The sequence below is a fragment of the Gastrolobium bilobum genome, unplaced genomic scaffold (genome assembly GCF_033153095.1).
Source record: "Gastrolobium bilobum isolate Gb01-03AN ecotype WA unplaced genomic scaffold, APGP_CSIRO_Gbil_v1 utg21774, whole genome shotgun sequence".
NCBI classification, from domain to species: Eukaryota; Viridiplantae; Streptophyta; class Magnoliopsida; order Fabales; family Fabaceae; genus Gastrolobium; species Gastrolobium bilobum.
In genome coordinates, this window is record NW_026896416.1 from 64,720 (window position 1) to 85,944 (window position 21,225).

General features: G+C 32.4%; 1 protein-coding gene across 1 annotated transcript; it reads right to left on the reverse strand.

Moving 5' to 3' along the window:
• Window positions 1-12,078: 12,078 nt before the first annotated feature.
• LOC133299599 (protein FAR1-RELATED SEQUENCE 5-like) lies at window positions 12,079-15,046 on the reverse strand. Its single transcript, XM_061499069.1, has 3 exons — window positions 14,948-15,046; window positions 13,009-14,037; window positions 12,079-12,246 (listed from the first exon to the last, which is right to left on the reverse strand). Exons 1-3 carry the CDS (start codon window positions 15,044-15,046, stop codon window positions 12,079-12,081), a joined length of 1,296 nt encoding a protein of 431 aa, XP_061355053.1.
• Window positions 15,047-21,225: the final 6,179 nt, after the last annotated feature.

The following is a 21,225-nucleotide window of genomic DNA, read 5'->3' on the forward strand; positions in this document are numbered from 1 at the left end:
TCATTTGATAGCGTGGAATCAACTATGTCTTCTCAGAGATCTTGGGGCTTTGGGCATCATCAACCTAAGGAAGCATAATGAGGCTTTTCTACGTAAATGTGTTTGGTCTCTGATTGATTCCTGCTCAGCTTTGGTCCCAAGTCCTTCTTGCTAAATATGGCAGAAACTTTGATTTAACCAATGTTTTGAGCTGCAAAGTCTATGATTCTCACTTCTGGAAAAGTCTCTGCAAAGTTTGGCTTGAAGTGTTAAAATGCCTATTCTGGCAGATTAGAGATGGTAGCAAGGTCAGATTTTGGATTGATAGCTGGACGAGCTTAAATCAGAATCTTCTTTCTTTGTCTATTTCTCCTCCAGAAGCTGATGACTTGAATAATAAAACTACTGATTATTTGAATGATACTAATGAGGGCTGGAATCATGATCTTCTCAGAAAGCATTTTGAATCCAGAGTGTTCAACACTATTCTAGCTATTCTGCCCCCTGTTGCTGAAGCAGGTATGGATGTGTTAGCTTGGAAAGGTTAGAAACCCAACCATTCTTTGGTCAAATTATCCTATGGTAACCTGATGAATTTTAATTACTCTAACCTTAGCATTTCTTGGAAAAGAATTTGGAGTTGGAGAGGTTTGGAAAGAATGAAATTTCTCCTCTGGAAGATGAATCACAACAGATTGTTAACTAAGGAAAAAATTGCTAAATTGGGTAATAGCTCTGATAGATGTCGTTGTTGTTTAAGCTCTAGTGAAACTAGTCTGCATGTTTTTAGAGATTGTCCCAAAGCTCTAGTTATTTGGAACTCTTCTCTCCTTCAACCTCTTCCATGTGAATTCTTTTCTATTTCTCGGTTTGAAGACTGGATGTACATGAATCTGAATGTTGCTAAGTGTCAGATGAGAGATTGGAGAGATTTGTTCTTCCTAGTGTGCAACTTGATCTGGTCTTGAAGGATTAAAGAGCTGCATGATGTGCACTTTATTAGACCTGTGAATTTTGGCCCGTGGATTTCTAATTTATTCGAGAATCTCTACTCTTCTAGTTGGAGCAGTACACAGAGTCTCCTTAACAGACCTTCCCCTTCCTGGTCTCGACCAGTTCTTAACTCTGTAAAGTTGAATGTTGATGGTGCTATTTCAGGTGATAAGGCTACCTGTGGTGGCATCCTTCGGGACTCTACTGGTTCCTGGATTAGTGGCTTCTCCTTGTTTTTGGGATGTTTCTCCTCCTTAGAGGCAGAATTGTGGGCTATTTATCATAGCTTAATTTTTGCTTGGAATCTGGGATGTATGATTATTGTTCTAGAAAGTAACCCTTCTCAAGCTGTTAGCCTTCTTACCTCTTATGGTAATGATGCTCGAAGGCTCCCTTTGGTAGCCAAGATTCGATCTTGCTTGGACAAAGATTGGAATGTTTCTTGTGTAAACATTCTTAGATCTATTAATAAATGTGCAGACTGGTTAGCGAAGGATGCGATTAGCAGAGATTTTGGTCTTAATGTCTTCCATTCTCCTCACCAAGATCGGGTCTCTCTTATTGCAGCTGATATTTGGGACCCTGGGATAAAGTCTTCTGCTGGTTCCAGCGTTCCTGAGGCTACCTTCTTCTCTAGTTAGGCTTGTTTTTTTTCTTTCTTGTTGGGGCTATGCCCCTATCTGTACCTCAAAAAAAAAAAAAATCATATTGCCCTTTCTTTTCTTTACCCAATTCAGAGAGTTATTAAGTTGACTAATTAGGAGAAATTAAAATTTCTTTAATTAATTAAACAGGAATACTTCATTGGATAGGAGGGTACCAATTACGTGAGATTGGATTGATGATCTTCAAGGTCGAGGTATAGTTTAATTGGTGTTATATAAAGCATGTATACAATAATTAAAATCTGGATTTATTATTATCATTTTATTATTTTTTTCATCAAAATAATTTTACCAATATTCCAAACGCTTTTACATATTTTTAATTTTTTATGATTTTTTTACATTACGATTTTACATTTTACGATTTTTTATCCTCTTTTCGATTTTAAGTAAAATCTTGATTTTAACTAGTTCTAAAATACTATTCATTCATATAAATTGACGAATTTTCTATGCGTGTAGAGATGGATTTCAATAACTGCATATAGGTGCTTAGACTCAACTCTATTCAGAAATTGCAATCCCCAAGTCAAGAGCCTTACACCAAACATTACCACATGCACTAACTTTCTCACACACGAAAGCAGATAAGAAGATAAACAAATTCACCCCTTTCGTTTGTATTATACTTAATGCGACCGTTGAATAACCCCCAAACTTAAAGGTTTTGGAGTGAATTTTTGGGGGACCATTAGTACGTCAAAATAAATGGTCTTTAATTTAAAATTAACTCATGGGCCATCTATCGGTGATTCGTTAGCTAACATGAAAATTTAATTGACATTGCAAAACAAAATGTTAGAAATGGCTAGTTTTGCTTAGAACCAAGTTAAAACACGTTGCTTCGTAATGTAGAAACCTTGACATCTTCTTCAGTCTTTATATATGGATTGAAAACTAGACCAAAAAGAATAGAGGGTTGTATTGAAAAATTTAATTAGCATGAAATGAAGCAAGCTTGTGTCCTTTAGATATTTACTAGGATCCTATGACGACAAGATTTTTCGCACTCAAGATTTTTTTATGACCCCAAAAAAAATTTATTTTTCTTTTTAAATGATATAATTTGTGTCATTTCACTTTTATAAAAAAATAAAATTTATATCTTTAATTTTTTTTTGTCCACACTCTCTTTTTTTTATCTATTTTTTTCTTTCAATTAAAATGACATAATTTTACATCCTTTAAAATCATACAAATTTTCAAAAAAAAAAAATGGGAAAAAAAGCAGATGAGAAAGAACACGAGTCAATGATATTTCTGTCGCGCTAATTGGTTTTGTTATGGTCCTTGGGGATTCGCATCATCCTGCAATTTCTGACTAGAGTTGACTCTAAGCACCTACAACCAGTTATCGAAATTTCTCTATACACGCATAGACAATTGTCGATTAATATGAATAAACAGTATCGTCTACGTGATATAACACCAATTAAAGCATAACACGACCTTGAAGATTATCAATTCAATCTCACGTAACTGGTACCCTCCTCATCCAATCAAGTATTCATGTTCAATTATTTAAAGAAATTTTAATTTTTCCTAATTAGTCAACTTAATAACTCTTTAAATTAGGTGAAGAATTTTTAATTATGTTAAATGTTGAAACATTTTTATTTAATACTTTTTGTTTCAAATTCAAAATAACTAGACGAATTTTTGGAAAATTTATTAGAAGGAAGGACATAATATTTTAAATTTATTTAAAATATATATTTTTAAAAAAATATTTAAAACTGTAAAGAAGATGTAAATCATTAATTTAAAAGAATTCAAACTTAAAATAAAATAAAATAAAAAGAAAAACTAAGAATAACATGTTTCATTTTTATAGAGGAATGAACTAAAAGACAAAATCACTCTCAATATAGTATATTCTAATTTAATATTATAGGAATTGAACAATTGAGATTCAGAAAGAAAAAAAAACTAATTTAATAAATAAAATAAAAAATTAACTTGACACTAGCTATATGTAATTGAGATTCAGGAGAGAAAAAGAAAATTTTAATGTAAAAAATGAGATTAATTTTTAAAAATATAAATAATTAAAATTTGAGAAAAAAAAAAGAAATTTTCATATAAAATAGTTAAAAATTAAAGGAAAAAAGTATATATATATATATATATATATATATATATATATATATATATATATATATATATATATATATATATATATATGCTATCAATAGAAAAATTAATAGTATCTTACTCCCAGTAGCAAAAGACTTTATTTTATTATATAAAGGAAGATAGAAGAAAATTATTAAACCCCAAATTAGAAGACCACGATGACCTGCAGGTTAGAAAAGAACCGGGAGGTTGTGCATTGATGAATATCTTTTATAGGAAATTTAGTGTAATTATTTTACGGAAAATTTTCTTTTTCTAGCTGTCTAGATTTGTAAAACCTGATAGAACCCTGTTTCTGTGTTAAAAAAACCATAATAGAAATTCCCGAGCAATAGTGATTAACCAACTACACACACATATCTATTAAAATTCAGTATTCACATCCTTGAAGCAGAGTTAACATTGGCCAAAATTGGTGGTGTTTGTGTGATCTTCTGTCACGGTACTACTTGCAGTTTCTTCATGCTTACTGTATTACATGCTGGAAAGGACAAAATAGCAAAAGAAAAACACTCCAATTCAGCAGTACACTGCAAATTTCACACATACTTGACCCTCAGACAAGTTATATATGCAGCTGGCTATTATACAATTACATGTGATGTGAGGTTCAGACTAACGACTTTTTGGGTGCCTCCGTAAGGGTGACGGAGAGATTTTAGGGAATCAATGCTTAAAACTGTTCATCCTTAACACCCTAATCATTCCAACCCCACCAAATTTACCTTCGCTTTTCCCTTCCCTCATAACATTAGTAGTGATCATCAAGGAAAAGAAAAGAAGAAATAAAAAAGAAAAAGAAAAGTGACCGACTACTGTCTTCCTAAATCTGATCTCTCTCTCTCTCTCTCTCTCTCTCTCTCTCTCATTTGCTTTACAAAGGGATCACAATGTTGCCCCCCACCAACCGCCATTGCTTCAGCTGGAAGCCTCTTATGTATTAACGACCTATGACCCATTACAGTAGTGAATCTACTGATTGCCAGGTAGAGAGAGAGAGAGAGAGAGAGAGATAAAAAAGATAAATTGGGGATGGAAGTGAGTAAAAGAAGAGGAGGGGTTACAGGGAGTGTGGTTGCAGGGTCAGTGTAGGAGAGCAGAATGAAGAGTGATGCTGTGAGAGGGGGAATCAAGATCTTCAATGCAGAAGAAAATCCTGAAGATGGAGGAGGGAATGGTGGTTCCAAATTGAAAATAATTGAATGTGCTACTTCTGGAAGGAGAAAAACTTGGAAATCAGAAGAGAGCTCTGAGGGGTTATATAAGAACCCAATTCAGGTGACAAAAGGAAAACCAGAGAGCCAGAAGAATTCAGAGGAACAGTGTAAAGAGCTGAACATTTCTTCTTCTGATGAAATCAAGAAGAGCCCAATTCACACCAGAAAGATTGGTGCTTCTGCAGATAAATTTGAGAGAAGCCCAATTCACACCAGAAAGCTAAGATCTGAAACACAGAAGGGTGCTACAGAGCTTGGCAAAGAAAGTGGTGAATCAGGTGAGGGGCATGAGAGGAATTCAGGGTTGCTGAGGAAGAGCAAATCAGATTCAATTAAGAAGGATGAAATGCAATACGCTACGAAATGAAAAATTGAAAATGCAATACGCTACGAAAATACAGAAGGTACCGGTGTCGGTGAATATTGGTCGTATGCAACTTTTAATTTGTCGTCACGTTGATATAAAATGGATTCCTAAAAATGATTTGGCCTCACATGCATGACCAGGCCCCGACACAACCGAAAAAAAGAAGAAGGTAAAAACAGTGTGTGGGGTCTCTCTAAAAGGTTTGGTTTTGTGCTTGTGGCTTATGAGATTCTATTACTCAGCCGTACACCAAACATTCCCACATGCAGTAACTTTCTAACACAAGAAAGCAGATAAAAAAATTCACCTCTTTCATTTGTATTATACTTCATGCTACAATTGAATAACCCCAAAACTTGAAGGCTTTGGAGTGAATTTTTTAGGGGACCATTAGTACATCAAAATAAATGGTCTTTTTAAAAGTAACTCATGGGCCATCTACCGCTGATTCGATAGCTAAAATGATAATTTATTTGAAATCATTGCAAAAGACAAAATGTTAGAAATGGCAAGTTAATTTTTGATTAGAACCAAGTTAGAACACGTTGCTTCGTATTGGAAGTTCTAGTTAAATATGTAGCAACCTTGACATCTTCTTCCGTGTTTATATGGCTTGAAGAGAAATGCATCATATAACGCCTCACATATTTAAAATGCATATTAATAATTAAATTGAGAGTTAAAGAATATATTTAGTGAAAATCATAAGTTCTGAAGCAATGGTAAATCAGCAAATATGTAACCCTAAATTATAAAATGATAGAATTAGGTCTCAAATGATGAAAATAATACTGAAAATGGATTCGGAACGAAAAATTAAGTGATTAGAAAAGTTTCTGAAAAATTGATGAATAATGTTTTTAGCGGATGAAATACTGCGATACAGAAAAAGGACCCGATTGAGATGCCTTGAATTATAATATGTAACCTTGACATCTCTAGGAATGTCTTAGGGGTTATAATTGTGGATGCCTTGAATTATATCTTGGGGATATATTCTTGGATGAGAACCCGATTGAGATTGTCATATGTTGTATGTCGTAGGCCGTCATTCTATGTTATTTTGCATGCTCTATTTATATTTGTATTATTGTCATTGCACATCTGAGTGAGCCATTGGGCGAAGTGATCCTTTAGAACCTTTAGGTTACTGAGATATATTCGTGTATCTCACCCTGCGTTATGGGGCTATGTTTCAGGTTCATCTAGCGGTGCAGAAGTGTTGGGAAAAAGGACCACTAGATGATGTGGAGTAGAGCATTTTGGAGTGCATCAAGATATATTGTATTTAGCATTTTGTGGTTTCATTGGTATGCTAGACTTAGTGCAGGAACATGTAGTATTGCATGAGTGATGTATACCATGCATAGTGTTTATTCATGTAGCATTTTGGGGCTAAGTCTAGTGATGTTGTATGTAATATTATTTTGGGCATCATGATGTAATATTTTATTTGTTAGTGGATTAAATGTAATTGATGTATTAAGGATCTTGTGTAATTTAATTATGAATGCATGTGATGGAAGGGCAATAGGCCTATTTTAGATTATGATGTTGTTTAATTATGAGAATGTATGTAAATGGATTATGTGATTGAAATGGTTATTAATTGTACAAGAAGTAAACGGTGGATGGCACTTATGAGTTAAATAAAGAATTGAGCAAATGTTGTTGTAGGTTATAAGAGCACCAAGTTATGTTGAACCTTGTGTTCCACCCTTGGTCTATTAGTTACAATTTGGAGGATTAGAACAAACTTGGAGCAAGTGGGATTAATTAATAAAACAAAGAAGATGTCGTCAAAATTTCTAGGAAAATGATCAGTTTTTGGACCAACTTTGGGAGACCATATCTCCCTCCACAAATGTCCAAATAAGGCATGCCATTATTCAGTTTAAAGCTAAGATGTCAAATATATTGTCCTAAAATTTGGTGTCATTTGGAGTTCTGTAGCGCCCTGTAGGTCAAAATTAGTGGAGACTTCCCACTGCAGACCTGTTGAACACTAGTCTCGGGCTGTGTTTTCCAAAATTAATATCTCTCATTTCTTACTCAAATTAGGCTTATGATACCAAATTCAAGATCTAGGTGTCTACTATTCTGTATAAAAATTTGAGAGCAATTGGTTGAGTGAAACGTTGGCAATTACAGAAACCGTGAGGGATGTTAGGTGCCCTGTTTGAGGTCAGTTGGCAGTTTTGCTTGTTTGACTTCAAATGGCTATAACCGGAGCTAGAGAATTTCAAATGAGGCGTGTGATACCTTGTTGGAAAGGTAGAAGAGTCTAGTTTAACATACCAAAAGATGAGAATTTATTGATGAGTAGATCATGCCTAAATTTAAGAAAACCGAAGACACTCTGATTTGGTAAAGTTGTAAAAATGAATTTTGTGCTATGTTTATGGGAATCTCTTAACAACTTAAAATAAGTGTTGTATGATAATTATACATTTAGAATATTACTTCCGTGTTTAGATTTCAGTTGCGATAACAGTTTTATATATTGTGTAATCTGGTTGTTTAAATCGCATACATAATAAAAAGATTTTTTTTTCGTATTTTTAAATAAATTGTTGTAATTGTAATTGTATTTAATATCATAATCAACATTAACACACTGATCCTGTAATGGAGTGTTACACATCATGCATTAATTGAAAACTAGACCAAAAAGAATAGAGGGTTGTTTTGAAAAATACTATTAGCTTGAAATGAAGCTTGTGTCCTTTATATCTTTACTCGAATCCTCTGACCAACAAGATTTTTTGCACCTAAGACCTTGTTTTATGCACCAAAAAAAGGAAGAAAAGAAAAACAGACGAGAGAGAACACAAGTCAATGAAACCAATTTATTTTTGTCACATTAATTGGTTTTGTTACGGTCCTTGATCGACCCAAGATTTTTTTTTATAGTGGGAGCGAAAATAAAAATATTTATATCATAAATAAAAATAAAATATGAACTTAATATAAAATATTTATAAGAATTATATAAAAATCAAGGTTAGTTTGCACAATTCTTACTCTATATTTTGTTCATATTGTTAAGCTTTTCTATAATTAAATTTATGCTAAAATTCAAAATAATTTCATTTTCAATATATGTAAAATATTATAAACATAAATGAGTTAGAAAACTTTCCTATATGAACTAATAATTAATTAATTTTTTTTTTTGCCAACAAAGGTGGGTCGAGTTGGCTAAGGGTTTGGTCCATACCCCTCAAGGGCGTGGGTTCAAACCCTGCTGGCCGATGTGAGAACTTTGTTGGTGGATAATATGTAATCCTTCTCAGAAATCCTCAAAGAGGTTGGGGGGTCTTCCTTGACCTTAGTGGGATACCGGTGTCTAACCTCACTTAAACTTTTATGTACAATTTTTTTTTTTTAATTTTTTCGACTATTTTTTCAAAAAATAAATATAAAATTAAGGAAACTAACAAAGATGAGTGAAAAATATGTGTTATTGTATTAATAAGCATTGAACTTATGAGTTGAAATTATTGCATTATTGTTTCACATTAAGAAGCTATGAATCTAATCAATGACGATATCAAATTATTGAAATATATATATATATATATATATATATATATATATATATATATATATATATATATATATATATGGGAAAAATATTTCTTCGGCAACTTGAGATAAGTTTATATCCGGCCACCCCAAAACTACGTCGTTTTATTTATTTATTTTCTTATATTAAGTGATTCATCTTTGGTTGATTATGATTCCTTTTTTTTCTCTTCCTTTATCACCATTGATCCATCTTTGTACGGTTATGATTTAGTAGCCGGAGATAAAGTTATCTCAAGCAGCTTAAGAAATGATAAGCCGTATATATATATATATATATATATATATATATATATATATATATATATATATATATATATGTGTGTGTGTGTGTGTGGCAAAATAATTTTTAATGTGACTGTATATAAGTATTGGTGCAGTCACCTAAAAACTACGTCGTTTTGGGTGGGATAAAGGAAGTTCACATTTAAAATTAATTGTAGAAAATAAAAATATTATATTTATTTCCAACTTTGTATGGTTATGATTTTTCATATTTAATGTTTTATATTTATTTCCACCTTTGTATGGTTATTATTCCGTATATTTAATACTTTTACATTATAAAACGACGTAGTTTTATATGCCTGCACCAATCCTTAGGTGCAGTCACTTTACATTCGCTAAACTATATATATATATATATATATATATATATATATATATATATATAAAGGTAGGATCCTTTGACACTAGTGTCAAATTTGAAGTTTGACATCTCATCTGAGAGCCGTTAGATAAAAAAAGATCAATGATGTCACATGCTAACAAATCAGAGTCGTTGATTTTTTTTTATCAAATGGCTCTCGGTGTCAAAGGATCCTACTTCATAATATATATATATATATATATATATATATATATGTATGTATATATAGGGGCAGGATCCTTTGACACCAATGTCAAAATTTAATTTTGACACCACATCTGGACCATTCATTCTAATAAGATCTAACGGCTTTTAATAGTTCACGTTTAACTATCACGTGACTTCACTTTTTCGATTTTTCTTTTCTTTTTTCATCTTCTTCGTCGTCTGTTGCACGCCTTTCCCTCTTCCTTTCTTATTTTTTTTTCTCTTACTTCTTCTCCTTCATCCCTAGCTGTTCACCTCATGGAACCCCATTTCTCCAAAGTCACCCTCACTTCTCCTTTCTTACTGAACCCAATTAGAAATCGTATTAACCCCATTCCACTGCTTGTGGTGAAATTTCTGTTGCATAACATAATAAATATTTAATACATTGCAGTTCATAAATGGATGTGCCAAAACTATAACACCAATTAGTATTTAAGATGGTGATCAAATACATCCTGAGCGAGTATTTAAATCAAGCTTTTTTGGATGCTAAGAATTTTGAACCAATTTGGTTTCATGTGTATAATATTCATTGCACCTTTTATTTTGATTCACGTGAGAATAAGTTGTCAAGCGCTTTCAAATGCCCCTTTTCAATATTAAATGATTGCATGTTTATTTCTGCTGTGTTTGATTTTGGTTAATTGTATAAGATGTTCTGCTTATGAAATATGAGTTTGTACTGCAGTTAGCCATCTTATATTTTTCATAAGGCATTTCACCTCAGCTTGAGTTTGTTTTGCATAAACTTTTTTTTATTTTTTTTATTTTGCAAGACATGGTTCAACCCCTTTCTCAAGTGATCCTTCACTAACAGAAAGGAGTTAAAGAATAGCCAACCAATTAACTGTTTAATTAACAAGTTTAATGTTTTACACAGAACAATGAGAAAACTATACTTTGTATATCTTTAGTGGGTGATAGAACCATGATCTATCTCTTAACAGAGCATGATAAATTGTGAGACTCTATAGTTTGTAGAACTGGAATAATTAACAAACTCTTTTCTTTCTTTTTCTTTGGATTGATCCAATCCATTATGAGATATCCATCCAAGTCGCTCATGAATGCATTTCCCCAATTTACATCTAAATGAATCAGTGCTGCACTTATTGGATTGATAGCAATTCATGTGAAGATTGGTTACACATATAAGAAGTAAATTTTACGAAAGGATAGGATTAGTTATACTTATATGTGACATCAGATAGGATAGGGATGTTGTTCTTTTGATCATTGATTTCTTAAGAACTGTGAACTATTGGCATATGAAGCTACCTTGATCTGTAGCATGTATAAATTAATAATAATGGGGCATGTATGTAATTGAGTGTACTATATAATAATGAGGTAACTATTCGAGTAGATTCACTGTGATCTAACTAATGAAAGAAACTACCACTGTGAAATAAAAAGCTACAGTTCAGTCCAAATGCAATTGTGGGAGACAAAAATTACAAAAGGATAGGCTTGCTCATAAGCTTGTCACATGTGAACTGCCTGCTGATAAGCAGCCTGTACAATTAAAATCAGTTCAAACATATATGAATTCAAGACCATTGTACAATTAAAATCAACCATAACCAATCAAAAGAGCAACAATCCTAGATTACAAAAGTCAAAAATAAAAAATTAATACATCGTGTCTCCATTACAAGGCTTCTCCAAAAATATATTCAGCCCCAAAAGATTGTAATTTCTCACCAAAGTAGTTTGTCGCTCTTGGTACAACTACAACAATCATTGGATTTTAGGCCAAGTTTTTCAAACTCAAGATAGTAGGTATGTGAATTCAAGACCATTGTACAATTACAATCAACCATAACCAATCCTAGATTACAAAAGTCAAAAATAAAATATAGATACAGCCCCAAAAGATTGTAAGTTCCCATTGCAGTAGTTTGTTGCTCTTGATACAGCTGCAACATTTGATCTATGTAATTGATCTTCACAGTAGTCTGTTGAAAATGTAAAAAATACAATAATGAAGGAACGACTAAATACCAACATAAACATATAAGTATAGCTAAAATTGAAAAAAAAAAAATCTTACATTAAGTTGTCTTTTGTTTTTTGCAAGTTGATTGGTAGTGACCATATTCTCAACAAGATTTGCATGCTCTCCTTTTAGCCAATGACTTATTTATTGATAATTAAAGACCACCTTTGTACCTTCCTGTTAAAGCCTCTTTGTCAGAGTCTTTCCTTTTTCTACCTTTTGTTTGTGATATATATGGGTCTTTGATATTGAAATTTGAATCATAATATGCTATGTCACATGTCAAATTTTGTTAACTCAAACTCTAAAGGAGCTTCATTGACATCAAGCATTTCTGTTTCCATTGTACTGGCCACATCATAAATACGATCAAGTTCTGTCACAATATACTTGTATGCGTATTCTGATCTTTTAGCCAAATCAGAAAGTTTGCTAAATTGAGTCTGCATATGCAAACTTCTCAAAATATCTGAATCATGATTTGAGATATCATGATTGTCCCCAGCCCCAATACATTTATTGGCTTCTTTAGTCCAACGTTGCATTATATAATGGCTAGGAATTTGAATAATATTTTTTGCTTGAAAAATTACCACTATATGTCTACATAGGATTCCCATAAATTCAAAAAGGTGACAGCCATATGTAGCAACCTTTGACTCTAAATTTATATCAACAATGAAATTGTCCCGAGTATCGAAACAATTAGAAATTCGATATTTACATTGTGAACCATTTTTCTCAATCTTCTCCTTTATAAAATGGTTGACCCTAATAAGCTCATCCTGAAACTTACGGAACACATTTCTGGTATAGATTGATGCAGCATGCTCTTCAAATTTTTGAGCCAATACTCAAACTGTGTGATTTATGTCGGGACTCAAAGTCCTTTCTTTTTTCAGCCTCATAACGGTTGTTGATTGCCTTCTCAAATTTCACTACAAAGTCTCGTAGTGTTGTGGTTGCATTAACGAAGGAATCAAAAAAAGAATTGATGCTCTCACTTCTTTGTGTAGAATTCATACCGGCAAAAAATGTGCTCCTATTATACACCGGTATCCATGACTCTCTAATACACTTTTTCGAATACATTTTTTCAGCTCACGCTTGAATGTAGAATTCTTATGATATATGTGTGCAAGCTTTTCAGGAAACTTCTTTCTAATGTGCCACAAGCATAGACGATGATGAGTTTCTGGAAATACCTTGGCCACAATAGCTCCAATAGCTAAATCTTGATCAGTTATTATGGAAATAGGCTTTTTCCCATTCATTGCCTCAAGCCAAGTTTCAAATAACCATATAAAAGATTTCTCGGTTTCATCTCTTAATAAGGCACAACCAAATAAAATTGATTGAAGATGATGGTTTAATCCAGTAAATGGGGCGAACGACATGCTATATTTGTTAGTTCTATATGTAGTGTCAAAAGTGATTACATCTCCAAACTGTTGATAAGCATACCTTGATCTAGCATCCACCCAAAAGAAGTTTATCATTCTATCATCAGCATCACATTGTATAGAATAGAAAAAATCAGGATTTTGAGATTGCTTTTGTTTGCAGTAATTGAAAACAGCTAGTGCATCTCCAACATCCAAATTCTTCCTTCCAAGATTTCTCAAATGATTCCAATAATCCCGATTAGAAAAAGCTAAATCATTGCCACTAAACATTGCAGCAACCTTTCCGGTAGGCATACCTTCATCATTAAACTTTTCAACAAACTTTCTTGCCACACCATTCATTTTTTTATGACACCTCAAATAAGATACACTCTTAGGACTAGCCATGATATGATTATGATTATTATCAAAAGATTTGATAACCCATATGCCTCGATTCTTATCCTTTGTCACAGAAAGTGATGCCTTACACCCCGAGCGAATAGTTGAAGACTTTTTCTTATAATTGCCCCGATCATCGTTTTTCTTCTTGCTATTTTCACCGTGCTTACAACATACAAAAAGGCCGTAATTGTTTTTACTAGAGCGAATACGGACCCCAAACCCCTTTGCTTTAGCAAATAATTTATAAAAATGTTCAACATTTTTCAATGATTCAAATTCCATTCCAACATAAGGTTGAACAATAATTTCATCAACATCAGGAGATTGTGGCATATCAACTGGTAAGATAGAATCTGTTACCAATATGTTGTCCGAACTGATATTAGGCTCCACATTCATTTGGGAAAAATTGGAATTGGAGTCCAAAAGTGGATCTTTCATCCCCTGACAAGAGATATAGAAAGTGAATTTTTTGTCCAATTAAAAAAATACACTATTGCACACGAGACATTAGACAACAATTTTAATTTTCAAATATGTACTAAAATGCTGTTGAACATGTAGTGATGACCAACTTGAATTGTCCAAAACATCTTTTGATGGAAATGGATAATCCTCCAGTTTCCTATTGTACCGTAATACTAATACATGCATAGTGTCTATTAGTTGATTCTATTTATCTCTTTTGTTCTTAGCTTCTATCCTATTTCTTGTTTAAGGGTGGTTATGTCTTATGAACGATCGATCAACTATATAAATGAGATGCAAAAAATTAAAAAAGGACTATCAATGTGTAGATTGGCAAGCTAAAAGATAGAGGGGTATCTTAATGATTTCTTTTTCTATCCTATTCTTTTGACTGAACTGTTCTGTCTTGATGGCATATTAAAACAAAAAGAACGAAATTATGGGGCCCATTGATAAGTTTATTTATAATATTTATGAGCATACAAAGAGAAAAAATGGAGCCCTTTAAAAAGTCTTCAATCAGCATCGAAATGAACAAAAGGCACTCATATATCACTATCAACAGAAAATTTTAAAAAGGATAGAAGAGGGAATACGATGCATGATAAAGTCAATTATAAAAAAAAAATTGTTAAATATGAGAACGTAATACAAATAATTATTGGACCATCCAAGTTGTCACCCTGTTCTCAAGATGTAAAGAAGCATACCATCCAAGTTTAAAATTAAGAAGCTAATTCTACAGAAATAAAGACATTTGCCAAAATCTCCACTAAAAAGTACAATCTGCTCAAAACAGAACATATCATGCATGCTATATTTTCTATTTTTGTGTGGATAAAATTAAATAAAATTCCAAACCACAAAAAAATCAGAGTCACAATACCTGCATATCAACCTTGGAAGGTGAAAGCCCATTAAGTTCCTTCCATTCACAGTCTTCTAACACACGAACTACCTCCCTGTCCTCTGTAGCGGATAACATGATACAATTTCTATTTTCTTTTCAGTAAGAAAAGAGAAGTGAGGGTGACTTTGGAGAAATGGGGTTCCAAGAAGGTTGAGGTGAATAGCTAGGGATGAAGGAGAAGAAGTAAGAGAAAAAAAATAAGAAAGGAAGAGGGAAAGGCGTGCAACAGACGATGAAGAAGATGAAAAAAGAAAAGAAAAATAAAAAAAGTGAAGTCACGTGATAGTTAAACGTGAACTATTAAAAGCCGTTAGATCTTATTAGAATGAATGGTCCAGATGTGGTGTCAAAATTAAATTTTGACACTGGTGTCAAAAGATCCTACCCCATGTATATATATGGGATAGGATATTCTTACACTGGTGTAAGAGTTAGAAGTCTTACGCTTAATCTTGATCATTGATCCACTTATATCCAATGGTTCACAATACTAAAAAATGAGAGCCCTTAGATATAAGTGGGATCAACGGACAAGATTGAAAGTGTAACTTAGTAACTTACGCTGGTGTAAAATGATCCTGGCCCATATATATATATATATATATATATATATATATATATATATATATATATATGGGTCAGGATCATTTTACACCAGCGTAAGTTATACTCTTAATATTGTCCGTTAATCCCATTTATATCTAAGGGCTCAATTTTTTTAGTAATGTGAGCCATTGGATATAAGTGAATCAATGGTCAAGATTGAGTGTAAGACTTCTAACTGTTACACTGGTGTAAGAATATCATGCCCCTATATATAAAGGTTATTATAAATACCAACTCTATCCCTTGGAAATAAAAAGGTAGCACCGAAGAAAGGAAAGAGCGAGATGGTGGTTTTTGTTGTTCCCGCGAAGCGAAGATCATTCGCCAAGCGAATGAAGTGGGTCAACCTCTTTTTGGCTTCGGCCAAAGACTTTTTATCGCTGGTCGAGCTTTCTACAAAAAAAGCGATGCGAGAACGTATTCTCTTAAATAAGCTTCTTCCCTGCGCATTCGCTCCCCCCATCGTAGATGGTTCAGCCACGCCCGATGCCACGAAATGATTGAGAACTACGACGGGGTCGAAATGAATTTGGTTCTTTCTATTCAATAAGTATTGCATGACCGAATAATTCAAGGAGGGGCGCACTGCAGGGAGGGTCCTTTTAAATAGATGACTATATACAGGGGCATGATATTCTTACACCAGTGTAACAGTTAGAAGTCTTACACTCAATCTTGACCATTGATTCACTTATATCCAATGGCTCACATTACTAAAAAAATTGAGCCCTTAGATATAAGTGGGATTATCGGACAATATTAAGAGTATAACTTACACTGGTGTAAAATGATCCTGACCTATATATATATATATATATAATTTTGTGTTTTTCAAAATGGAAATTGCTTTTCTTTAATTTCAAATAGAACAAGGTAACAGTAGAAACATAGCCTGAATTCTTTACCTTGTCATCGCCTATAAATTATAAATCAATATTTGATGATATGATGAAAGTACTAAAAGAAACCGATTTCTTAAACAAAGGAAATAATAACACTGCCACATATTTATTGAAAGAAAAAAAGAGAGAAAATAAATAAGAAAAACAGAATCTATAAAATGAGAGAAATGATGATTAGTTGGGTGGAAAATAAGTTTTTCTTTAAAAAAAATTAATTTTAAAGATGAATTAACTTTTAACCCTAATATATATATATATATATATATATATATATATATATATATATATATATATAAAATTAAAAATTTATGGAGGGGCGGTTTTCAACCCTAACCCCAGCCTCCCTATATCCCACAATGGCTGAGTGGTAGAATATCAAGCCAAAAGCACAAAACAACACATTTTAGAGAGACCCCACACACCGTTTTTACCTTTCTTTTATTTTCGGTTGTGTTGGGGTTTGGTCATGCATGTGAGGCCAAATCATACTTAGGAATCCATTTTATATCAACGTGACGACAAATTAAAAGTTGCATATACGACCAATACTCACCGACACCAATAGCATACGACTAATATTCACCGACACCAGTAGCTGCTGGATTTTCGTAGCGTATTGCATTTCACTTTTTTCTTTTTTTTTAAGGATAATATTACTAACACGCCCGTTATGACTTTATCTTTCTACTTTCCTTTCTTTATTTATTCACTAATATTGTGGTGCATACTCCTATGTGAGATTATATACATATAATTTATTTGCAATTAATATTTTTTTAATATTATATTATATTATCTTTAATTGCAACTATATATATAAAACAGATTACTTGGAGCAGCCAAAGCCAAAACTGCAATAGTTCAGCTTACCTATTAAATAACCTTTCTTCATTTGGCTTTTCTTTTGTTCCATATACAATATACTGACGAACTTATTCACGCACATTACGTGCAAACTAAACTTTTCAAGAGAGAAAATATCTCATTGAAAGAAGTGGCATGAGCCACCAATTTATCGTCTAAAATTCATTTGTGTGATTGTTAATTATGATGTTCATAATGGCATCAATTTTTTTTGGGCAATCAAGTAACGTAGCTTTGATAAAGCTGAGAAGCAGCATTTATCTGTGACATATTCCAACTGCCTCCTCGCCAGGTTCCTGATGATGTATAAGTTTATCTATATAGAGTATTGGAATCAATCCTTACCCTCAGTTTTTTTTTTTTTTTTTTTTTTGGAAATAATCCTTATCCTCAGTTTAAAACTATAAGACGGAAGTTGAAAACCATAAAATATGCAACTTCTTGTTTAAACTGCAATTAAAAAACTACCATATGCTAGTCATATAAAAGCAGACATGAAAAAGCAGACAATAAGTTTAGGTCTTTCCACTATATATATTATCTCAATTTATTCCTAAGCAATGTAAAATTTTATCGGTCACTTGAATTTCCAACGAAGAAAACTTGCAAATAATTGTAGAGTGAGTCTCCTTTATAGAGTAGTGTAACTAGTGTTACATAATTAAAGTACCAAATGGTAATATCTTAAGGGACGTTTGGTAGAAGGAAAAATTTTGTTAACTAGGTAAATACAATTATCAGAAAAATAAAGGATAAAGAAATTTACTGGTAAAATAGATAAAAAATTGTTTGGTAAGATGAAATATTACCAGATAAATTAAGTAAGTTTTAAAAATCTATATTTGGTAGAAAGTAAAATATTGATGAGATAATTTGTTAAATTATCAAAGTGGGCATTGTTAAATTAAGAGTAGAAAGATACTCATCACTGACTGTCAACAATACATTAGGGTCATTTTGGACATTTTATTCACGCTAGTTTTTTCCTTCCCCAGGCAACGGTGAAATACGACCTGAGATGTGGGTTTCTTTTTTTTTTTTTTGCATTACTGTGATGTGGGTTTCTAAAACAATATAATCACTACAATTTTTCACACAAAATGAGATGACTGGGTATTCAATTTTCATGGCATATTTTTGGTAAACCTTCTACCAAACGTTGTAATGTTCAATTCCCAATCTCCGTTGCCTAGGTATTTGAGAGGAAGACTTCTACCAAACGTATCCTTGATCCTTTCAATCTCCGTTGCTTAGGTTCAATTGATGCATGAAAGCTGAGTAGTTCGATCTTTTAATATCATCTTTGAAAGAAATTTAAAATCTCAATCCTTGATTAATCCCAAACTCCATATTACTGGGCATTCGGTAGAGGAGAATTTTTTTTAACCGGGAATCGTGATTTTCAGGAATATGATAGGAAAATGAGTTTTCTGAGAATATTATCAAAAAATTCTTTGATAGGCCAAAATATTCCTGAAAATGTTGAGTTAATTTTCTTGATGTTATGTTTGATTATGTTAAATTTCCCTTACCATGAGAATCCTAGAATACGACCCATAGTATTTTCAAAAAAAATTACACACAAAATAAAATCTCAAAAAAATCAGATTCTCGGAATAATTTTAAAAATCTCGTACCAAATATGAGTAAATAAAATTATCACCCTCAATTTTTCGGGCTAAAAAAAAGTGATACATAATTAAGGGGCATATTATATTTACAAACTTTTTTATTTACAAACTCTTACAAGCTACACTATGTAGGATTGGTCCTACATTAATCACACAGTGTACAACCGATCATACATTAGTGTAATTGCAAAGAAAGTTTGTAAACGGATCCTGTCCCCGTAATTAAAGTAAAGTCAAAGCATATTATATTATATTTTTATTGAGATCATCATATAAAATATTTTAGTACCGTTGAAGGTGGTGACTTCAGCGGACAACTCGCCAATCTCTGCTGAGATTCAGAACATTCGTTATTAATCACATTATAGAATTTCTATGAAAATGTGTGCAACGTAAATTATATTTGTACATAAAAGATTTTATATTACTTTTATACAATTTTTTTTAAGACCATAAATTAAAAAATACATTTTTTTTATATTCTCTGTCCTTTATCTTTTCTTTCCCAAACAAGCAAGTTTAAAGGGGCGTTTGGTTTTTTGAAATAGTAGGGAAATGAGATAGACAGAGAAATGATTGGAAAGATAGATAAAGTGAGATAGGTAGAAAAATGTAAAAAAAAGTTGTTTGGTGAGGAAAAATTTTACTGGGAAAATTAGGTAACTTTATGAAATCAACAGTGCATTAAAAGCCAGATAACCGGTTTTCCGAAAAATCCCACCTTCAAATTGGGTTTCTAAACAGTGCGGATACCTATGTTTCTCATAAATCCAGACAAATTGGATAGATGGGTTTTTGGTGAAAAACGTTGAAACAAACATGGTGTTTCTAAAAGCCATACTTGAGAAAGATAGATATCTGCTGAAAAGCTCTCAACCAAACACCACCTAAGAGTAATTATTTGTAATGGATACATATGATTCCACGAGGTTTGTATTTTTATGTTATGGATGTATCGTGCTTTTTCTTGTTAGGAAAGCAACTTTCATATTCAAGAGGTATGAATTGAGTATTATAAGATTTTCGCAAAAATTCCCTTAGGGGGCGTTTGGTTTCGAAATTTTTTTTGGAATAGTAAGGAAATGTAATAGATAGAGAAATGATTGGAAAGATAGATAAAGTGAGGTAGGTAGACAAATGTAAAAAAAAGTAGTTTGGTGGGGAAAAACTTTACTGGGAAAATTAGGTAACTTTATGAAATCAACAGTGCATTAAAAGCCAGATAATCGGTTTTCCGAAAAATCCCACCTTCAAATTGGGTTTCTAAATAGTGCGGATATCTATGTTTCTCATAAATCCAGACAAATTGGATAGATGAGTTTTTGGTGAAAATACGTTAAAACAAACATGGTATTTCTAAAAGCCATACTTCAGAAACATAGATATCCGCTGAAAAGCTCCCAACCAAATACCACCTTATAGTTTATATATTTATAAACAAAGTTTGATATATGAAAAGCTAACCAATACATTCAAACAATCCATAACATATAAAAGATCATAAATATAAAACATATGCTAGCATATACAAGATATCAAAGTGGCAATCAGAGTGCTAAAAATAAAGAATTTATAGTTTAGAGAATTGCAAACACGATATATCCTGATTCGGTCACCATCACTTGTGATCTATGTCTAGACTGAAGCCGCTCGATCAACTTTTTCACTAATGGTCAAGCATCATGGGTGCTTGACAAACCTTTACAATCTTCCAAGACTTCAATTTTTGAATATCTTACAACCTCCATGTTTACATGTACTTGACAACTTTACTATTCTCTTCAAATTTACTTAAGTATTTGACTTCCTCTCAAATAATGGTCTCACAAAGATAAACAATATTGGATTGACCAAATTACATAGTTCATAAGAGCATTGAGTGAATTATCCAGTGAAGGATGTATCTGAAAAGGTTTGATTACGAAAAATTTCATACGAAAACTCATGTGATGGATGAGTTATCTAACAATTATTGTCCTTGATTTTGAGGGAAAAATCTTTAAAAAGGAGGGGTGAATATAACTATCCTCACTATCAAGTTAGATTAAATAAGGAAATCAAGCATGAGTTCAGTAGATCAAGTCATGTTTAAGGAAATTGTGACAAATTACGTCAAGTAATGGTTCATTGATCATGGAATTATCATGACAAGATATGCAACGATACAATTCATGCCAAACAAGTCAATTAGGACTAAGGGAAATTTTAGTAAAGTTAGTGGGTTTAAAGTGGTCTTAGATTAGTCTAATGA

Coding starts and splice junctions, on each gene's coding strand:
- LOC133299599 (XM_061499069.1), bottom strand. CDS start 15,046: ATGTTATCCGCTACAGAGGACAGGGAGGTAGTTCGTGTGTTAGAAGAC. Junction 14,038..14,947: donor CTTCCAAGGTTGATATGCAG/GTATTGTGACTC, acceptor ATCTCTTGTCAG/GGGATGAAAGATCCACTTTT. Junction 12,247..13,008: donor TTGGAGCTATTGTGGCCAAG/GTATTTCCAGAA, acceptor TTGCATATGCAG/ACTCAATTTAGCAAACTTTC.